This window comes from Choloepus didactylus, chromosome 11 (assembly GCF_015220235.1).
Source record: "Choloepus didactylus isolate mChoDid1 chromosome 11, mChoDid1.pri, whole genome shotgun sequence".
Classification (NCBI taxonomy): domain Eukaryota; kingdom Metazoa; phylum Chordata; class Mammalia; order Pilosa; family Megalonychidae; genus Choloepus; species Choloepus didactylus.
In genome coordinates, this window is record NC_051317.1 from 35,220,493 (window position 1) to 35,243,566 (window position 23,074).

Here is a 23,074-nt window from a genome sequence, read left to right on the forward strand (position 1 = left end):
GCCTTTGTTTTGCACGTCGGCCCAACTCGCTGCCTCTCCCTCAGACATTCGCTCCTTCGGCTTCCAACCTTCTGTGTCACCTCCACGCGGCCCAACCCAAGTTCACCTCCTGCTTAAATTTTGACCCCGCTCTTCCGGAAGTCACTGGGACCAAGCCAGGGAGGGACTCGCTGGGATTCACGGTCCCCCGCCCCTCAAGGCCCCAGAGCGCCTTTAGTCTTCCCTGCCATCGTCACCGACCGAGCATGCGCGCCACGGCCGGAAGTAACGAGACCCTGCCGCTGGGTGCTCCGCCCCTTCCGCCTCAGCGCCCCGCCCAGGCCTCGCCCCTCCACTCTCCCTGCCCCTCCCCCTCCCCGTCTCGCTGGCTTTCTGTCAGCTTCTTTCCCTCTCCCCTTCTCCTTCTCTTCCTCTCGCTTCCTCTTTCGCACCTGAGCACCCGCACCTGGCCGGGCCCGAATCCCTTTCCCTCCTCCCCTCTTCCCCCTCCCTTTTTCCCCGCCCCGACCGGAAGGCTCCGGCCTCGGCCGCGGGAGCCTCGCGGCTGCGTCACCGCCGCCCCCCCAGACAAGATGGACACCGCGGAGGAAGGTAAGTCGGCGTCGCTACGGCGCCCGCGCCCTTGCACTGCCTTCAGGGTTCGGGCCCGGCCCACGCGGGTCCGCGGCGCTCGAGGTGGGGAGGCGGGGGCGCGGCGCGGCGGGGGCGCCCGGCTGCCGGCGGGGGCGCGCGGTGACAGTGGTGGGGCCGGCGCCGGAGCCGTTGGCCCGCGCTGCTGGCGCGAGGGCCGCTCCGGCGGGCCGGGGAGGGTGACCCCTTCCGCGCCCCCCGCCGTTTCCCGCCGGCGCGGGCGGAGGGGGCGGGGGCCCGGCCGGGGGCGGCTGGTTTTGCTGGGGACCTGCGCTGGCGCCGCCGCCCCCCGCCCGGATCCCGCTCGTCCGGCGAGGAGGGGAGGGGGCGCTTGCGAGGCTCCTGGGGTGTGGGGGTTTCCCACACCCTCTCCCCACACTTTTTGTTTTTCTTGATGTCGTTTTCCCCATTGCCACGGAGGCCCTACCCCCTCTCGGCAAAACTTCTTTGTTGACTTTGAAACTTCGCTAAAGATACCCCGCCAGGTGACGGCCGAATGGAGCCAACTGACCCCGATTGAAAAACCTTGCCCTCTGCTTGCCTGGCCCTGAAGAATTTGTTTACTAAAGGGGAAAGAGGAAGGTCCAAAGGGATTGTTTTTAAAGAGGTTCTTTCGAAGCTCTTTAGATTTCTTTTGTTTGGGTCTAGTTTATTTTCCTTTTAATTCCTGGCATCGATAAGCAGGGTTTTGCTTGTTTTGTTTTGAGAGTGCGTGTGTTTTGGATATTGCTGTTTTGGGAAGATTGACCTTTGTAAACTGAATGATATAAACCTTTATATCTTAAGAGTACTGAAATGCATTTACTTATCTACTGAAGGTAATAGGTTATTTTTTTATTTTTTTAAATTGAGATATAGTCACAAAACATAACAGCCATCTAAAGTGTACATACAGTCCGTTGTTCACAGTATCATTACAGTTGTGCATTCGTCGCCACAATTTTTTGAACATTTTCGTTATAATAAGAATAAGAATAAAAATAAAAGTAAATAAGAATAAGAATAAAAAAAGTAAAAAAGAAAACCTAAAATATCTCATACTCTTCCCCCCTCCCCCAATTATTTATTTACTTTTTGTCCCCCTTTTTTCTACTCATTTGTCCATACACTGGATAAAGGGAGTGTGAGACACTGGGTTTTCACAATCGCACAGACGTACCGTATAAACTATATAGTTATACGATTGTCTTCAACATCAAGGATACTGGATTGCAGTTCAACAGTTTCAGGTATTTCCTTCTAGCTATTCCAGTACATTAAGAACCAGAAAGGTATATCAGTAATAGGTTATTTTTTAAGCAGTTTTTTGGGAGAGTATGGAGTCTATAGAGAAAACTTTAAATTATCCTACGTTCTATTAAAAAAAATTACTGTGGTACCATATGTAACACAGAATTTCTCATTTTAGCCGCTATCAAATGTATAAGTCAATGAATATTAATCACGTCTTGATGTTATAGTTAACAGTGCCGATGTATTTTTCAGTGCTTTGAGTATATGGGCATATAATTAGCAGGTTTCTACTTTATGGATTGCAATATTGGGGGTTTTAAATGAAATGAGATTATTGAGCACTGACCTTGATTGCAATAATGAGTGATAAAGTTTTATGTTATCTTCATAAGTAATGACTTGATACACCTGGTTTTTCGCTTTTTAAAGAAGTCTTTCCTTAGATAATGAGAATTTCAACTGTAATGTTCTTGCATGTGGCAGTTTACAGTTTACAAAGCATGCTCACGTTCACATTGGACCTTCATAATAGACCTATGGAGTAGATATGTATTGTAATCGTTATAGATCTGGAAATTTAGACTTAGGTTATTTTAATAGCTTGTCCAAGGCTTACAGAGCAAGGTAAGACCCAGATCTGAGCCTAGGTATTCTGATTGCAAATAGAGTTTTCCTTTCAGAATGCCACAGTTGTGTTTATTATATACAGTGAGTGAAGCCAATTGCCACAGGAGAGTTCATCTGGAAAAAATAGTAACATAAAACTGCTGAAGGACTACATGCCTGTCAACAGGTGGTACTTGCCCGTAAGTCCTTCTGTCTAGGTTTCACATCCTTTTGGATTTGAGTTTTGATGAATAAAGCTAGTAAGACATACACACACACCTGTCACTTGATATGTACTGGCATATTACCCTTAATTCCCATTCTTTTTATCTTGGGCACTTAGTACAGTACTTGTATATGTTTATGGTAAGATAGTGATAATTCAGAAATTGTAGAATCTTGAAGTGTATTTTCAGTGCACTTCTAGTGCTTAACCATTTATTCCCTTGTAAAATTATAATCAGGATATGCTATAAATGATATTTATTTAGCAACTTGAATATTTATTTAGCCACACTGTTCCCTATTAAAATAATTAGTATTTACTGAGGACTAGAAGTCAAGTGGCAGGAACTTTACTAAACACTACATATCTCATTTAATTTTCTCAACATTTTCAAGTAGGCAGTATCTCCATTTTACAGATGGAAAAAACTAAGGGTTAGTATGATTAAGTAACTTGTCCACAGTCACATAGGTAGGGCATGGCAGTGGCAAGATTCAACCTCAGGTCAGTCAGACTCCATGTGTAAATTAGATATTTTATAAGTATATTTGATATTCAGTGTAGAGATAACTTACTTATGGCACTTGCTTTATTTTGCATTAGCTTATTTTGCATTTGTTTTGTGAAACTATTGTGAAATGAAAATGAACTTCAGTACTTACACCTACTTTTGCAAAATTTCAAATTGAAAGTCTCCTGAAATTTTCAAAATTAATTTACATTTAATTTGAAAAAGTGCTGGAAGGAAAGGGAGGATTAGAGAGTATTTCATAATAAAAATGATAAAGTGAAGATTCCGGAAAACTTGGAAATAACTGTTCTCTGTATTAAATCAGATATTGTAGATTATTTCCTAAATTTAAAAAATGCAGTTTGGGTTTTTATCTGATTACAAAAGAAACAATTTTATGTAGGAGATTTGGAGAAAATGCAAAATAGACCATTAAATTTAAAAAGCAACTCATAATCCTGTCACCCCATGTTTAAAAACACACTAATGGGGGGAGATGTGGAAATATTAGATTTCCCTACCTGGGGAATTGATGATATTGTCACAAGCATTGAGAACTGCCAGTTTGGAAGGCTGAGCCCTCAATCATGGGGTTTGCCCTTACGAAGTTTGTTGTTGCAAAGGAAAGGCTAAGCCTGCTTAAAATGGTTCCTAAAAGAGTCACCCCCACAGAACCTCTTTTGTTGCTTAGATGTGGCTTCTCTCCCTAAGCCAACTCTGCAGGTAAACTCACTGCCCTCTCCCCTACGTGGGACATGACTCCCAGGGCTGTAGGTTTCCCTGGCAATGTGGACTATGACTTGCAGGGATGAACTTGGCCCTCCCGATGTGGGATTGAGGAAAGCCTTCTTGGACCAAAAAGGGGAAGACAAATGAAACAAAGTAAAGTTTCAGTGGCTGAGAGACCTCAGAGTCGAGAGGTCATTCTGGAGGTTACTCTTACGCATTATACAGATATCCTTTTTTTTGTTTTTAGTGTGTTGGAATAGCTAGAAGGAAATACCTGAAACTGTTGAACTGCAACCCAGTAGCCTTCATTCTTGAAGATGATTGTATAACTATATAGCTTATAATGTGTGACTGTATGATTATGAAAACTGTGGCTCCCACTCCCTTTATACAGTGTATGGACAGATGAACAGAAGAATGAGGACAAAAAGTTAATGAATAATAGGGAGGGATGGGGGGTATTGGATGTTTTGGGTATTTTTTACTTTAGTTCTTATTCTTTTTTGTGTGTGGTAATGAAAATGTTCAAAAGTTGATTGTGGTGATGAATGCACAACTGTGTAAGGGTACTGTGAACAATTGATTGTACACTGTGGATGATTGTATGGTATGTGAATGTATCTCAATAAAATTGAATAAACAAAACCCACACACTAATGTTGTGGTTTACTTTTCTGCTTTTTTAAAAAATTTTAATATAATATTCTGAGCAGAGGTATTGAGAATCTTACTAAAGTACCAACCATGCAAAGAGAGTAACTCTTCCCTCCTTTTTAAAAAAGTAGCATGTTTTATTCCTCTAATAGTACCATATTGTGGTGTGATAATGCCAAGAATGTTTTTTATTTGTAGTAAAGAATACTGATTTATATTAGAAAATTCGTCATTTGCCAGATGGATTTTGGCCTTTCGTATTAAATGTTTGCTAGATTTTAAAGGCCTCTGAAGTGTCAATGTATTAAATTTTATTTTTGTAAAATTAACTGGTTTATACTCCATTCTGAGAACATAGGGGATGAGTCATTCTGTTGTTTGTATGTAGTTTGTATGAATGCAGAGTGTTATATGAACTGCTACCCATCATCAAATCTTTAAACTTGAGAACTGGAGGAGACATCAGATATGCAGCCTTTTGTTTTTTATGTTTTAGGAGCCTGACCTTGCAATGCCCCAAGGTTGTTTCAGTTTCAGCAAAAAAGAATCTATCCTTTGCTTGAGGATATCCTTTTTTTCTTAATGGGAAAGCACTGCAATATTGGAATAGATGTCGCAAGCATTGACGTATGAAACTCTCATAAGGATGATTTAAAACATTTTGTCATAGTAAAATGCTTTCATTTCAGCCCAGTGATACATAAAGCTGATTTTTTTTTTCATTTTGTAAATTACTTCTTATACTAGCAGAATATAATAATCTTATCAGTGTTTTTTTATGGGATGCCAAAGCATTTCTTATTTTTGTTTTATTAAACATATTAATTGGAAAGGTATGAAGTTGCAGTATACTGCAATTGCTAATGTTGCAGCATGGCAAAAACTTGAGGTGACTTAGATTTGGAAGAATCAAAAGGATGAGAAGTTGTCAGGAAGCAGACAGCTAGTTTTCCTCTTTCTAGAACCACATGATCCTTCATCTCTGTTTTCAGATATGCCTCCTTTATTCATCTTATCACAGATTAGCTTTTACTGCTTTGGGTTGCTTGTGGCAAAGCATACATGCATTTATTTGACAAATGTTTGCTGAGCAGCTGCTACATCCCAAGCACCATCTTATGCACTTGGGTTAGGCAGGGAATAAAACAGGCAACATTCTTCTTTCATAGAGCTTACATTGTAGTTGTTAGCTTAGTAGAGGAGGTAAGGAAAGACAGAAAATAAACATATAATAAATTATATGGCATAACCTAGAAGGTTGTAAGTGCTGTGGAGAATGGTAAATTAGGAGGGAATAAGGATTGCCAGGATATGAGGGCAGAGATTGCAGTTTTAGATATGGCAGTAAAGGAAGGACTCACTGAAAAGGTACAAAGGAGGAGAGGGAGTCAGCTATGCAAGTATCTGTTGGCATAGCAATCCAGGCAGAGGTAATAGCCATTAAGAAGTCTCTGGATGGGAGCATTCCTAATAAGTGTTCAGGAAATAACCAGGAGGCCAGTGTGGCTGCAGTAGAGTGAGTGAGTTGGGGTAGGAATGGGTAGACTTATGAGGTCATATGACCAGTGAAGGGGGTAGAGGGATAAGGCTTTTACTTTAGAGAGATAGGGAGCTTTGGGAGAGTTTTGAGGAGAGGGGAGAGAGTTTGTCTTGCTAGTCGCTACTTCTGTGAATATACCTTTTTCCTGAGCAAATCCTAAACCAAATTTCTGGAAGTTATAATCCTGTCTTTGCCAGGTGGTGGCTGTAGGGGAGGGTAATGTAAAAGTAAAAACCATGGCCTGTGGTGTCTATCCAAAAAGGTGCCTGCAATATATATATATATATATTTAATTAAATTCATTTTTATTGAGATGCATTCACACACCACACAGTCATCCATGGTGCACAGTCTACCATTCACAGCACCATCACACAGCTATACACTCATCACCCCAGTCCATCCCTGAATACCTTCCTCACACCAGAAAGAATCAGAACAAGAATAAAAAATAAAAGTAAAAAAGAACACCCAAACCATTCCCCCCATACCACCCTATTCTTCATCTAGTTTTTGCCCCCATTCCTCCACTCATCATCCACACTGGACAACGGGAGTGCAATCCACAAGGCCTTCACAACCACACCGCCACCACCTGCAGGCCACATTGTCACAGAGCTGCCCTTGAGAGTCAAGGCCACTGGGTTGGAGTTGGATGTTTTCAGGTATTTACTTCCAGCCATTCCAATACGTTAAAACCAAAAAAGTGTTATCTATATAATGCATAAGAATGTCCACCAGAGTGACCCCTGACTCCATCTGAAATCTCCCAGCCACCAAAGCTTCACTTCGCTTCACCTCGTGGTCAAGAAGATGCCCCCAATCCTGCAATATATTTTTGAAATAGAATGCTTAGACTGAAATGCTGTGATTGATTGATGCTGGGCTATCTGGGTATCGTCTTCCAGACACCTAACTTCCATTTCTTCCAGACCAGGCTTACTTCAGTGAATTTTACTTCTCTTTCATGAGATTATGAAGATCACTTACTTTTAATATAATACAGGCAAAATGGAAGGAGTTCTTAAAAAAGGAACCAGGAGGTAATACTCCAGGGGAAGAAGCCGTGACTTAATACTGACTGTACATTAGAATGCTGCTTGCAGTGAGCCAAGCAAGATATTATAGAAGTTTATATTAAGGCAGTGGGAATAGAAAGAATGGAAAGGAAGAAACAGATCAGGTAGGAACTATTAGAACATAATTATTGATGAGATAATGTAGGGAGGAGGAGGAGTTAAAAAGGATAGATTTCTAGTGTAGTTTCATCAACTATAATAGGAATAGTTAGTATGGTTTTGGACATGAGTTCTTGAAGGCCTGGAAGACATTAAAGCATTCTCAGTGCATTTCTTTCTTAGAACGTGAATATAATATTCTTTTTACTTTCTGTCTCTCCTCTCCTTAACTCTCAACTGATTAGGTTAATAAGACAGGATTAGGTTAATAAGGTGTAATTTACACACAATAACATTTACCCCTTTTAGTGATCAGTTTTATTACAGCACATTTGAGATAAAGCAAAGCTTGGAGATTACATGTCTTTTTTGCTTTCTTCTCCATTCAACAAATATTTAATACCTGTTATGTCTCTAAGGAACTGTGCCAATAATGTTTCCTCTGTAACTTCCATTTGCAAAGTGCCTAGAGATGCTGCTTTTGAATGGAACAGTTGGAAGAAGATTGTTACAGAACAGTGGTTCTCAAATTTTGGATTCAGTTCTACCCTACACTCTTAAAAATTGAGACCCCAAAGGGTTTTTGTTTATGTAGGTTATGTATATCAGTATTTATTGTATTAGGAATGAAATAATTATTGAAAGTATTTGAAAGTATCAGTAAACTCAGTACATGTTAATAAAATAACTATGATAAATAACTGTTTTCCAAAGCAAACAAAACTTCAGTGAGAAAAGTAGCATTGTTTTAAATTTTTGCCAATCTCTTTGATGTCTACATTATTAGAAAACAGTTACTTTCATCTTTGCCTCTGTAAGCAATCTGTTGCCCTTTGTTTTGGTTGAAGTATGTAAAGACTTGGCCTCACACAGATACATAGTTTGAAATGGAGGGAGTAATTTAATTGTCTTTTCAGGTAATTGCAGATATCCTTCTTTGATATTACCCCAGACTTGACAAGTGGTAGTTTTTTAATCAGTGTGGTATCTGAAACCATGTCAATCTGTTTTTAAAAAAATTTAAATAAACTGTTAAATTAAAATCCATTGGTCTCATGGTATAGGATAGAATCCAGAAATAGACCAACTCAAACTGTTGAACTTTTTGACAAACTTGAAAAGAATTTCACTAGAGAAAGTATTCCATCAACTTCAGTAACTTCTGACACCGGGTGTAAATATTGCAGGAACTCCAACTCAGGTCTGACTCACTGTCTTGGCCAGCCTCACAGGTTAAATAAGAGTGATCCTCTACAAGATTGTCCTTCAGGCAGTCAGAAACACAGGCCATCTGCACTTCTGATCCACTGGCTACAGATTTGGAGGTTCCCTCCACCCCCTTGGGTTCCGTAATTTGCTAGAATGATACACAGAACTCACTGAAAGTGTTATACTTACAATTATAGTTTTTTTATAGTAAAGGATACAGATAAATGAAAAAAAGAGATACATGGGACGAGGTCTAGGCAGGTCTCAAAGGCAAGCTTCCCTGTCCTCTCCAGGTGGAGTTGGAGCAAGGCATAGTGATGTCATTACCAGTCATGGAAGTTCACCTGAGCTTCAAGTGTCCCTAGTTTTTATGTGGTTTCATTATGTAGGCATGATTGGTAGATTCGGTGCCCAGGTGGCTGAACTCAATCTGACGTTCCCCTTCCCTCTGAGAGGTCTGGGAGGTCTGGCTGAAATGACCTGGCTCAAGTCCCAACTCCCTAATCATATCCTTGGTCTTTTGGTGTGGCAAAGCCTCTACCCTAAAACTACAGGTGACTTGCCAAACCAGTCATCTGGTTAGCATGTGAACTATCTTGAGCCCATCATGAATAACAAGATACTCCTATCCCTGGAAATTCCAAAGGAACTGGGGACAAAAGACCAGCCAAGTTTTTCATTATGCCATGGTCATCTTTTCAACAGTGGTGCTAAAATAATTGGATAGCCACAGGCAAAAAAAAAAAAACAACGGAAAAAAGTGAACTCCCAGCTATACTTTGCACCACATACCAAAATTAACTCAAAAAGGATGATAGATCTGAATGGAAAACTTAAAACTGTGAAACTTCTAACAGAAAATATAGGAGAAAATCTTTGTGATTATAGGTTAGTCCAAGATTTCTTACATAGGACAAAAAACGTGATCCATAGAAGAAAAAGTTGATAAATTAGATGAAATTAAGAACTTCTCTTTAAAAGACACTGTTAAGAGAATGAAAAGACAGGCCATGAACTGGGAGAAAATGTTTGCAAAAAATATCTGGTAAGGACTTTACGTAGAGTATTTTATTAAAAAAACTCAATCCTCAATAAGAAAACCCAGTTTTTAGACTGGGCCAAAGGTTTGAACACACATTTCACTGAAGAATATATGCATGTGGCTAATAAAGTGCATGAAAAGATGCTCAGTATCGTTAGTCATTAGGTAGGTGCAAATCACCACAGAGAGACACCATCTCATATTCACTAGGGTGACTGTACTCCAGAAGAAGGGTAATCTCCAACACTCATTCATTGGTGGTGCACCAGTGTAAATTGGTGCAGATGATTTTGGTGGTTCCTCAAATACAGTTACCATGTGACCCAACAATTCCACTCCTTGCTATATACCTAAGACAATTGAAAACATGTTCACACAAAAACCTGTACATGAATGTTTATAGCAGCATTATACATAATAGCCAAATAGTAAAGGCAACGCAAATGTCCATCAGCTTATGAATGGATAAACAAAATTTGGTATATCCATACAGTGTAATACTATTCAGCAGTCAAAAGGAATGAAGTACTGATACATGCTACAACATGGATGAACCGTAAAAACATTAGGCTTAAGTGAAAGAAGTCAGTCACAAAAGACCAAATATTGTGTGATCTCATTTATATGAAATGTCCAGAACAGGCCAAACTATATATAAAGTACATTAGTGGTTGCCTGCGTATTGGGAAGGGAGAGAGAATAGAGAGTGAATATTCTTTACATAAAGAATTCTTGTTTTTATCTTCTATATCTTTTTGTACCCTGTAAAGGGTACAAGGTTTGTTTTTAGTATGAGGATCATGTAAAGTTAGATTATTGTGATGGTTGCCCAACTCTGTAAATACAATGAAAACCATTGGATTGTATACCTTAAACTGTTGAACTTTATGTAAATTATATCTGAATAAAGTTGTTAAATTAGAACTAAAATCATACACATATCACTGCTGCCTATTAGAATGGCTAAAATGATACAGACTGACCATACTGAGTGTTGGAAAGGACGTGGAACAACAGAAATTGTCATAATGCTAGTGGGCACATAATATGTTATAAAAGGGGTATCAGGAATCTTTTGGTGGTGAGGGATATATTCATAATCTTGATTGTGGTAATGGTTTCACCAGTGTCAAGCTTATCAAGCGGTACACTTTAAATACCTGCAGTTAATGATGTATCTTAGTAATACCTCAAAGTTATTTTTAAAAATCCATTGGTCTTTTTTTTACTCATGCTTGATTTTATAACATGAATTGGTCATTTGGTATATATTGGATCATTGAGCTACACAGATCTTCCAAATGTTGATACCTTTCATTATACAATATAAAAGCTCACCTTCATCCTGAAAAGTCTTTAGGTATTGGAGAAGTTGTCATGCTCATGGTGGTAGATACACATTTTCTAAAATCCTAATGTTTGCTTGAAGGTTTGAATTTTATCATTTGCAGCAAATACTATCAGTTTTTTCCTTGATGTGATAGGTTCACATCATTTCTGAGAAAATATATGCCAAATACCCAGATCTGAATAACTGTAGATTGTCATTTTTTTTTTCCGTAGTAAAAAAGGGTGTTTCATGAAAAGAAAAGCATTACGTCAGCTGGCAACTCAAAAGAATTGTGCAAGTGCTGTTCTTTGATACAATTACTTTCTTCAGAGCTTGAGTCCACTATATTTTACAGTTCTAAAGTTTCCACTTGGTTCTTCTTTACATCTTCTATTTTCTTTTCATTCTGGGTCCAGTTAGGAGCCATAAACCACACAGTAATTTAAACGGGAACTTTAAAGAATTATAGGAGAGTAACTATAAAGATGTAAAGAAAACTGTAAAGGGTACCTTTTTAAGACTGATCGGTAAGGGGACAAAGGACTTAAACAGATAATTCGCAAAGAAATAGAACTTGGTAAAGTGTGGGGAAATATCCATTTTCATTAATAATAAAACTACTTACTAATCAGCTGCTATACTACCTAGTTATTTTTTACTCCTATATTTTAATAATTTAATGTGTTTTACTGTAGGAAGCAGCTACTGTAGAAGTGGGAAAATAGAAAGTTGAAAGAGTAGATAGTAAAGATAAATAGAACATTGACATAATATCTTGAAAAATAGAAGACTTTCAAGAAAACTTGATCACATAACCAAGGTGATGGGGAAGGAAATATGATCGAGTCAAAAGGAGTGCTTTTTTGGAATCGGAGGTTAGGTTAAAATTCTCATTCCCTCCCTAGCTTGCTTGATAACTCATTTGGGTCTCAATAATGGAAATAAAGGCCCCCAGCCAGTTTTTGGATAGTGGGGCAATTCAGTAATATTCTAGATGCCTTGCATGCTGCTTTCCACTTAGTAGCTATGGCCTCAGGCCTCTTACCTTACCTTACCCCTTTCAAACTCAGTTTCCCAAACTGTAAAAAGGGGATGATAACAGTATCTGCTGCATAGGGTTATTGTGAGGATTCAATGACGTAATGTATTCAGAGTGCTTTAGAACTTTAGAACTGTTCTAGAACATGATAGGCACTAATAAAGGGCAGCTGTTACTATCATCAAAGTCAAAAGTGTTTGTGCTTTTTGAGAATTTTTTCTGTAAAGGAATGGTTAGTCTGTTTGTCTGCATTAAAGGTTCTTGGTATATTATACCAAACAATCATTTAAAGACATGCAAGGTCAGTTGCCAGTTAATTCCTTCAGATAAGTTTGAGAATAAGAAAACATCAATTTGGATTTATCATTTTGAGGAATACCATAAGAATATAAAATTAATTTTCTTTTCCCTTATTTTATTTTTTCTTCTATCCAACTAAGAAAAAAAAAACCTTGAGGGTCTTTATTTTCTCATCGTGTCTGTGTAATATTATTGTTAATGGAAATAATGCTTTTGAAATAAGTGATCATTTTAATAGTTCAAAAAATGTATTTTCACTTAATAGCGTTTTTTAAAAATGTTACATTGTTTTAAAGACTTTTCATGTATTATAATTTGTAGAATAGAAGCTTACTGATAGGTTCAAATAGTATAGTTTATTTACAGGTTCAAGTGAAATGCACATTAAAAAAGCTTATGGTAACTAAGTTTATCATATATTTTGTAAGAAATCTACAGTAAGAGAATAATTATTAACTCATTAAAATTTTGTTTTATTTCATTAAACAGTTGATTAAAGGTGAAAATAGATAAAAGGAAGATTATTAAAGTTGTTTGGAAATAGTGATATGTTGAATTCCCTTTAGGATGACTTTCCCCAGTGGAGGCCTACTCTGTTACTGTGTTCATATAATCAAGCCTACTTCAACTAACAAATGGATTAATGTACCTGTTCTTCCTTTTGTTGGTCTTAACTCCAGTTCAAACTGCCACACAGTTAATATCTCACATTTACATTATATCCATTTTGTTTTTGGGATCTCTTCTCACAAACCGAACAGGCCTGGGTAATCAGTGCACCCTGGATTGGAAAAAAAAAAAAAAAAGACCAGACTCTTGCAAGCCCCTCTCATAGCCCCTTCTAGGCTTTGTCTTTAGTTTTCAAAAGTTTGATCATGATTTATCTTGGGTTGCATGTTTTTGGGTTTATACTATTTGGGGTTTCTTTGCCTTGAATCTGTAGGTTTATGTCTTTTGCCAAATTTGTAAAATTTCAGCCACTATTTTGAATACTCTTTTCAACCCCATCTTCTTTCTCCTCTTTTGAACCTATCCAGTGTTGTTCTTTATTTTTCAGTTTTGAAATTTCCACTTGGTTCTTCTTTGTATCTTCTGTTTCTTTGCTATTTCATTCCTTTCTAGCATGCTTCTAATTGCTTGTTGAATTATTTTTATGACAACTGTTCTAAAATCCTTGTCAGATAATTTCAAGGCTTGTGTCATCTCAGGGTTGGATACAAGTTGAGAGTTTTCTGGTTCTTGGTATGATGAGTGGTTTTCTATTGTATGCTGGACGTTACAGATGTTATGTTAGGAGGCTCTGGATTTTATTTAGATATTTTGTTTTAGCAGGTCTCTTCTGACACTGATTAGTAGGGGAAAGAGGCAGTTAAGTTATTGCTGCCAAGTGAGTGCAGGTTCCCCTCTCAGCAGCCTTTGATGCCTGATGGGGGATGGTGCTTTGTTATGGTTAGTGGAGGTGGGATTTCAGGATCCCCACCAGGCCTCTGGTGATAGTACCCTTGCAGGGAGCTGGAGGGGTGCCTCTTAACCATTGGCGGCTATGAGAGTCCTGGCTCCCCGCTGGGTAGGGGGTTGGGGTGAGGAGTGAGTGGCAGGGTGAGCAGGAGCCTTGTTGACAGCCCTGGGGTGGCTGAGTCTGGGTTCCTCACTGCTGTGGACCTTTGCTGACAGAGGTGGGTTTGGGACTGCAGTTTTTGTTTCTGTGATGTCTGCTGGGGTACAGCGGCAGTTACATACATGTTTTCTGTCTTGCTAGGTTGCCCCTTTCTTAGACATCTGGCTAGAGAGAGGCTCTTCTTGGGAATTTTTTTGTCCACTCTCACTGATGTTTCTGGGTGCCAGCTTCCCTGGCACCCAGTTCAGGATGTTTGAAGCAAAAAGAAAACCCAGAGAATTCATTGTCATGTAGTCCTTGGGTTCTGAGCCCCCTCGCCTTTTCTCTCCACCCTTTAGACTAAAGTTTTCTTAATGTTTGTCTTATATGTAACGTCTAGGGTTTTTAACTGTACTTAGGAGGAGGAAGAGAGAGAAGTCTGCCTACTCCATCTTTGTCCAGAACTTGGTCCTTCTAGTCTTTACTCCCTCCTTCCCTCCAAAGTAAACACTGTTCTGACTTCTAGGAATATATGTTGTTTTTTGTGATTTTGAACTGTATATGTGTAGAGTAGGTATTCTTTTTGTGTTTGGCTTCATTTCACTCACTATCAGCTTTGTGAGATTTCATCCAAATTGTGCTTTGAGTTTGTTTGTTCTCATAGGCATACAGTGCCCCATTGTGTGAATATACCAAAATCTATTTATCAGTCTACTGTTGGTAGGCATTTGGGTAGTTTCCATTTTGGCGGTATTATGAATAATGCAGCTATGAACATTCTAGTGTATGCCTTTGAAAATAAGTGTATAGGAAAGCTTTTGATTTTTAAAATAAGATACAAGCAAAACAGTACACAATAGACAACATATACATATGCAAGAGAAGGAAAGGACTTCTTTAACTCAATCCTCATCCACCAGATGTTAACAACTGTTAAGTTTCTTATGTATCCTTTATATAAATATTTAGCCATGAGTTCTGTATACTTATTCTGTGCTTTAGATTTTTCTACCATATCATGGGTTGGCTGGGAAGAAACTACCATCCTCTTTACCACACACACACACACACACACGGATTAGCAAAGTGTACTAAAATTTATCAGGTACAAATTGAGGATATAAGTTGTGTTTATCTCTTGGACAGCTTTTCTCTGGCTTCTGCTTCCCTAAAAGAGGGTGCATGTGCCCATGACAGTCTAGTCTAGGCTGGGGCCCGCAGCCTGCTGGCTTGGAGAAAACAGCTGAATGTTTGCCCATACAAGTGTCTAACTAGGGTTTATCACCATTCTAGAAGACTATGTATGCACCAGGAATCTTTACCTCTTTGTTTAGGGGAATATTTATACATAAAGGAGCTTTTGAATGAAACTCATTTAATCATGTTTCTTCATGGGGAAAAAGAGTCAATACTGCAAAACAGATTTATGATATTGATATTTAGACCAAATTCCATATTAGAGTCACTTAGATTAAATGGTACTAAATTGGTTGTTGGTTGGATTAGGGTTTGTTGTATTTGTTTAGTTTTGTGCTTGCTGGTTTGTCATTCAGAAGGATGGGGATATCTGGAAATCAATGCCCCATTTTATTTGTCTCTCCCTCTCTGTACTCCCTTCCATCCCTCCCCCATGGGCTCTGTCAGGGTGTGTGGGGAAATGGGGTGCCACTGTCTATCCCCACGGATCTCCCTTGCACTATGTGGCTGGGCGGTCCTGGTGGGGGTCTCCTGTACTAAGGGGTGCATAGCTGGCCCACCCGTGGACAAGCCCAGCCGGTGACCATTGGGCCTGCACCCCTCTGTATATGGCTCCCCTATCCCTGTGGCCCCTGTGGCCCACTGGCAGTGGTCTGCCAATAAGGTGTATCTGTCCCACCAAAGTCCTGCACCTGCAAATGTGGGGCCAGACCAATCATCACATTCCCGACAGGGCAACCCTCTTTTGACCAGTGTAGTGGAATCCCCACTGTCTGTGTCTGCATCACCTCGCATCTGGAAAACCCCTTGGCCGTGTTGTTGCTTCTGCACCCCTCCTTCCTATATCCGCAACCAGTCCTGGGCTGGGGCAGCCTCGCCCTGTGTGTGTACCGGCCTGCCCCCACTTGTTCCCAGCCTACCTGGCTGATCCCCGCAATAGTAGGTGCCTTAGTCAAAAGTTAATCCACGCTCGTCTAAGTACTTGCGGCTGTTACAGTTATTTGCAGATCACTTTAGTCACTCCTTCCTGTAGGGAATTTGGTAATTCTAGAACTAATCCACGGCTCTGGAGATTCTAGATAACCTCAACCATTTCACGCTCCGTGACTCTTTTATGATCATAGTTGCTGTGTCTACCGTGGCAACCAGGGGTGGCGGGGGTGATGGGGAACCGGGTAAAGGAAAGCACAGAGCTTGATTTCGCAGACCGAGCCTGAGAAACGGCTGCCAGATCCATGTAAGGCCGTTGGCTCGCGGATTATGCAGTCGCACCCGGGAGGGCAGTGATGAAGAACATTTATACGGGACTTTTTTGAGGCCGTGTAATTGGAATGAGTCTGCTTTCGTTCCTTTAAGGAGAGCAGATCTGGTGCCAGCAGCCAGCAGTATTTCTGGCTCCAGTATTGCAGGTCTAATCTAGTTAAAGCGTTTATGGTTAGGTTTAGGGCGCGTGGGGGTTGTCCACCCAGAGGCGAGCCACGACGGTTCCTGCCCCTTTGGCACCCCCCACCCCAGCCCCCTACACTCTTAGCTGAGTTTCCCCGGGCTGAAGTATGTACTTGGAAAAAATTAGAATGTTGAAGGCGGCTGAACTTCTGGAGATTGTAGCAGGGAATGATGGAATGGGCGTGCGGTTCTATTTTGTTTGTCGTCACAACTTTGCAGAGGCTGGAGGAAGAGGGCGGGCCGGGGGCGTTCGTAGTGCGCCGCGAGCGTTGGAAGTCTTGGATCAGCGCCAGACCTACCAGAGTGAAAGCATTCACCAAGGATGTTTTCATTAATCAAGGATGAAGGTGAAAGTTTTAGGTTTGAAGAGGATCAGATCCCGTATAGTTCTGACCACAAACGATGCCAGTGCTGACTGTGGGCGTTACTGCCGGGATCGCCAGGCGGCTTCTGGGAAGCCCGAGTCTAGGGTGGGAGGGGGTGTGCTGGCGGCCGGGCGCGTGGCCGCAAAGCTGAAACTGAAAGGAAAAGACGGGCACCTCCAGGAGTGGAGTCTGCCTCTGATTTTACTCAACACGGGCAACCGATCTGGCCCAGGCCCAAAGGAGGACAGGATTGACACATGGATATCTCTTTCATGCTGGTAGTGCCTGGCGGTTCCTGGGTGGTAGAGCGATTATTGATTGATAACCAAGGAGACCAGCGTGCTCTAGACCTTAGCCCTGTGTTCCTCAACTCCTTAGAGAGAAGGGCAAGTGGTGTTTGGCCGCCTGAGGATGAGCAGTAGCAAGTAGCTCTTAAATGTCTCGGGCTGCGCACTACACTCCTCAGTGTGCACATTGCAGTCCAGTGGAGCCGACGACCCTTATTTGCGATGGGGATCGTGATTATCCCCCATTAACGAGGCATTCCCTGTAAGAGCAGGTCAAGAGATTGTGTTAAATCCTTGTCCTTTGTATGTACTGTCGGTCGCCACTGGTATTGGCCACCCTGGGTCTGCCTGTGGCCTTGGTGGATCGGTAAGACGGTCTAGGTAAAAGTAGAAGCCAGGTTTCCGTAGGCCCACGTGCGGAAGAAGCATTAAGACACCAGCAAATATGCATAGGATCTGCCACATTCCTCCGTGTGTCTGCCACCACTCTGCGTTGAGCCCTGGTTGTTGCATTGCATGCAGGAGGATCCACAGATGTGCTCCTAGAGCTGCAGGGTGGTGGGATGAGGGGCGCATGCTGCCGCCTTCCAGCCTCAGACCCGGACCTGGTAGCCCTGGGCTCGGGTCGCTTCCGCTTAAGGCAGCCTCTCAGGCTCACTTCTCTCCAGCTGGCGCTTTGTGGTCTTCGGGTCCAGTCGTGTGTGCCTCATAGGAATGGGATGGTCGCCAGTCGTGTGTGTGTGTGCGTGTGTGTGTGTCTCATAGGAATGGGATGGTCGCCAGTTGTGTGTGTGTGTGTGTGTGTCTCATAGGAATGGAATGGTGAGAAAATGGGTCTCTACCTAACCCGCCCCATTCCTGTTACTATGTTTTTGATGTCCTCCATGTGCTTTGCGAAGTTTAAACTGTTAGGACTGGATTTAATACTAAGGATGACCAGATTATGCATATTTCCATCCATCGTTGATTTCTTGTTAATTGGAGAATGCGTTTTTAAATAAAACCCACTGTTTGTTATTTTCAACTTTGAATTATTTATGGAGCTCATACTAAGGAACAGCTTACCTTTCTTTACATTATTTAGGAAATATTTTAGTTTTAGATGTATACTTGACACCTTAATCATAATTTTCAGCTTATATATATACTTATATATATATACTTATATACTTACATATATATATATATACACACACATATACTTATATATATTAAGTATATATGTACTTATGTACATATACTTACATACTTATATATATACTTGACACCTTAATCACAATTTTCAGTTGATGTTTTGCCAAGTGGTAGGTTCTCCTCCCTTTAACACACTTTTAATTTTTGGTGGTCTATTAATTTGTCGAAAGTGATGACCAAAGATAATTCAAACTTTCTTTTCAATTAACAGACATATGTAGAGTGTGTCGGTCAGAAGGAACACCTGAGAAACCTCTTTATCATCCTTGTGTATGTACTGGCAGTATTAAGTTTATCCATCAAGAATGGTAAGTAATCCTTTTAGAAAATTTGTAAGTCTGAGCTTTAGGTTTCTCAATAAGGGAGATAATTTCAATGAACTTTCTTTGTAATAGTTATTTTTTTCAATTTTGTTGTAAGAATTCAAAACTTTAGAAGAGAAATTGCCCACAGTCCTTAATGCCCTATCATTTTGGTATATTGTCTTTCAGGTGTACTTGATACCCTTTTGTTTATTTCTTTTGTGGAGAGCAATAATGCAGCTTATTTGTTTATTGGAAGTGTTAGGGTTTTCTACTTTGGGTTGACATAATAACTTACATTTATGAAATACTTCGTGCCAGGAACTGTTCTCTGCACTTTGCTGGTATTAGCTCATTTAATCCTCACCAGAAAACTGTGAGGGTGGGTTATTATTATTATGCAGATGAAGAAACTGAAGCATAGAAAAGTTAAGTCAGTTGTCCTAGGTTGCACAATCTAGTGTGTTAGTGGAAGAGCCAGAATTTAGACCTAGGCACCAGGTAAAGTGCCAACATTACAATTGATGTTGCTGCTTTAAGATTCTTTCATATGCAGTTAGTTTTGAAATTACAGCTTAGAGTAATTGAACCTCTTTTGTAGTAGTCATATATATTGTTTTTATCTTCAGCTGTTGCAGTTTTATATGTTTAAGAGGCATCCTTTATAAAAAGTAAGAATAGTATAAATTTCAAATTTTGAAAATTGCAAATGCTCTGATATGTAAACCTTTAATAAAAATAGACCATTAGTTTTCAATGAAATCTTAAGGTTTCTTTGTTGTAAATACTGTACTTACATGAATGTATTTGTAATTACAGCTTAGTTCAGTGGCTGAAACACAGTCGAAAAGAATACTGTGAATTATGCAAACACAGATTTGCTTTCACACCAAGTAAGTTCTTTAAAACTTTATATTTTTTGTTACGACTGGTAGCATAAATGTTTTATGAAGTTTTAAAGCAATTATTTTCAATTTGATTTGTCTTTGATCATAACAATATTACTATTCGATTTTGGCAAAGTATTTTTAAAACTGTATGTCAGGATGTACATATTACATACAGGCACATAAATATGTGTGTGAGGTTTAATTTTAAAATTTAAGGCTTTTGAGCCCCCTCTTGCTCTCTCATGTTAATGAACGGGAAGCAGATAATTGCTACCTGCACAGAGAAGGCCTCTCCTGTCTCTCCCTTTCTGCTCACCATCAGCGCCGATGCTTGCCAGCATGTCTATGGTGCCACCCAATCGCTCACAGACCGGCTGGCCCTGGGGGATCAACCAGCTCAGCAACAAGTACATCCAGCAGACCAAGCCCCTCACCCTGGAGTGGACCATCAACCTGTACCCTCTTACCAATTATACTTCTGGTACAAAAGAGCCCCCTCTATGAGAAAGAGAGCTCTGTTGTAGCCAGATTTCAGAGCATGAGGGAGAAATTTGATAAAATTGGAATGAGGAAGACTCTAGAAGGAGTTCTGATTGTGCATGAGCACTGGCTACCCCATGTGTTACTGCTACAACTGGGTACAACTTTCTTCAGATTACCTGGTGGTAAACTTAACCCAGGAGAAGATGAAATTGAAGGACTAAAATCCTTAACGACAGAGATACTGGGTGGTCAACATGGAGTCCTGCAAGACTGGGTCATTAATGATTGCATTGGTAACTGGTAGAGACTAAATTTTGAACCTTCTCTAGATCCATATATTCTTGCACATATTACAAAGCCTAAGGAACATAAAAAGTTGTTTCTGGTTCAACTTCAAGAGAAAGCCTTGTTTTCAGTCCCTAAAAATTATAAGCTGGTAGCTGCATTATTGTTTGAATTATATGACAATGTACCAGGATATGGGTCCATCATATCTAGTCTTTCTCAGCTTTTGAGTAGGTTCACTTGTATATATAACTGAATTTCTGCTCAGTGGAGAACTAAAAGAAGCTGTCTCTGTGAGCATAGCTATATAATGTAGAAGAATAAACATGGTAGAAAAGTTTTCTTGCTTTTATCTCTCAATCCCTAAATTGCCCTGTATTTTCTCTTGTTTGGATAGTGAAGTTAATATGAAGAACTAGATAGTGGTGTAAACAAATGTGATAATGTTTAATTCACTTTTGGTTCTACTCATTTTTGTACAACATTAAACAAAGTGGACTTCTTTCTATTTGTTTTTTTTTTAATTTCACATCAAACTTAAAAAACTCTTAAAAAAATGAAATTTATGGCTTTTAAATTTTATTTTTTACTTTTTGTTATGGACAAGTTCAAATGTGTAAAGTTACAATGAACCCACATGTATCCATCACTCACCTTCATTAATTTTCAACTCATGGTTTACTTTGCTCTACTGTCCTCTACCATCTCTCCATCTTCTTCCCATTATTTTAAAGATAATCCAGTAATATTTCATCTCTGTCTTTATAAGCTGAAAGTTCTTTTGTAAAAACATTATCTACCTAAAAAAAGTAATGATGCTTTGATTTCATCATATCTAGTCATTGTTCAAGTATGGGGATATCTTTTGAATTAAAATTGTAAGTTAGAATAGCAGTTAATAATAAAGATGAAGTTTTAAATCACCTCACCTCTTTTCACGAGACTAACTTTTTAAGCTCAATATTTTGTAAGCCTGTGGTAAATACTTTGCAGGTAATTAAATTTTAATATCTCTTACAATTCTTTGCCTATTGATTGATATTTAATGTTGTACATCTTCAATAAGTAGAGGACCCTGCTGACAAATCGTCAAGAATTTCTGGGATCCCAGTACATTGCTCTCCTTCCCAAAGGTTTTTAGTGGGTTTTGAATTAATTAATTAATTTTAAAGCATTTTGAGCTGCTCAATATAAATAAGATAAATTAGTGCTTAACTTTGTTTTTATGTGATGAGCATAAAAGATTAAAGCCATTTCATTACCTTTTCACTTTTGGAACTTTATGCAAAAAATATCAATTCTGTTGAATTGTTTATTTTTGAAGTCAGTGATTTAATTTTCTGTAGAGCATAAAAGGTTGTATATTAGGAAATACATATGTGGGCTTTTATTTGCAGGCTAATAATAAAGTTTGTGTTTGTACATTTTTGTTTTCATTTGATAATCATACTGTTTTCTTTATTTTTCTCAAAGTCTGATGCCGTAGTGCTCTTGTATATGAAATATACTTTTGAAATAAGTGATCTGTGAGTGTGTGGTAAAAAGTTGCTGTTTGCTAATTGTTTCTCAGTTTTTATAGCAGTGAAGAGTTTTGTGATAGTGCTCACAAATTTTAGAGCATTAATTTCAAAACTGTATCCCATAATTCCTTGTGTTGGCCTCACTGGAGAGAGGCTTATCTTCTTCTAAATGTTCTTTCTGAGTTATCTGATTTAGAACCCCCCCCACCTTTTTTATTCCATTAACTTTTTTTTTTTATTTTTTTGGCAAGAGCCTTTTAATAAGCAATGTTTTATTGAAACAGTTTTAAAAGGGAATCTAAAAAGTGTTAAAAACGTGTTGAACCACATTTGCAGAAAAGTGGGAAGGAAGATCTCAATTTACTATTTGGAATTTTACCTAGTGCTAAAATTCTGGGGAGTGAGGAAAGAGGTGGAGGCTATCAAAAGTTAGTAGTAGGCCTGTTTGCTTCACTGTTAAATAGCTCTAATGCCAGATTGTTGTGCTTTATGAATACTCATGACTAAGGCTAGTCATTTGGGGGATTCTTTGATAACTGTACCACCAGGTTTACTTTTTGTTCCTGTTTGCTTTATAGTTGGGAAACCAGAGAATTAAATTGTTTGAATGGCTAAAATATGTGTAAATTAGCTTTGAATGAAGTTCATGGCTATGAGTGAAGGATGTGAACAGTTGACTTTTTCTTGCTTAGAGACCTTTTTTGTCTGCTTTTTCCCCCCATGTTTCATATGTGGTTTGCCTCATGAATGTCTTCTGGTTAGATGTGGTATTAGTGTACCTATTCAATTCACTTTAACTTTTTGTAGAAAACAAGTTTTAAGTGCAATGCAGATATTGAAAGTTAGGGTAGCTCTGCATGCTTATTTTATGTTTAAGAATTAACCTATTTTTAAATCTACATTAAATTACATGTACCTTTTTTTCCCTCTTATAGTTTATTCCCCAGATATGCCTTCACGGCTTCCAATCCAAGACATTTTTGCTGGACTGGTTACGAGTATTGGCACTGCAATACGATACTGGTTTCATTATACACTTGTGGCCTTTGCATGGTTAGGAGTTGTTCCTCTAACAGCATGTGAGTATTCATTCCCCTTTGGTTGGAGTTAATTAAGTATTGCATAACTATTTCATGTTATAAGGTAATAATTGCGTAATATTATTTGTTTGAATGATGTTTAATTATTTGATGTTAGAGTATCATATATGAGGAAAACCTCACTTAGAAACAAAAAATTCACCTGAATTAAGCACTACATTTTAACAGATCATTTTCTTGA

General features: G+C 39.3%; 1 protein-coding gene and 1 pseudogene across 1 annotated transcript in view; both read left to right on the forward strand.

The window, feature by feature from the left end:
• Window positions 1-371: 371 nt before the first annotated feature.
• The window catches only part of MARCHF6 (membrane associated ring-CH-type finger 6), an 80,754-nt gene continuing 58,051 nt past the window's right edge, over window positions 372-23,074 (forward strand). Inside the window, exons 1-4 of the mRNA XM_037799504.1 lie at window positions 372-591; window positions 18,525-18,621; window positions 19,435-19,508; window positions 22,729-22,872. Coding sequence (XP_037655432.1) covers window positions 573-591; window positions 18,525-18,621; window positions 19,435-19,508; window positions 22,729-22,872 — 334 coding nt within the window. The 5' untranslated portion in view covers window positions 372-572. The remainder of the gene's footprint in view (window positions 592-18,524; window positions 18,622-19,434; window positions 19,509-22,728; window positions 22,873-23,074) is intronic.
• LOC119506458 lies at window positions 19,517-22,714 on the forward strand (annotated as a pseudogene).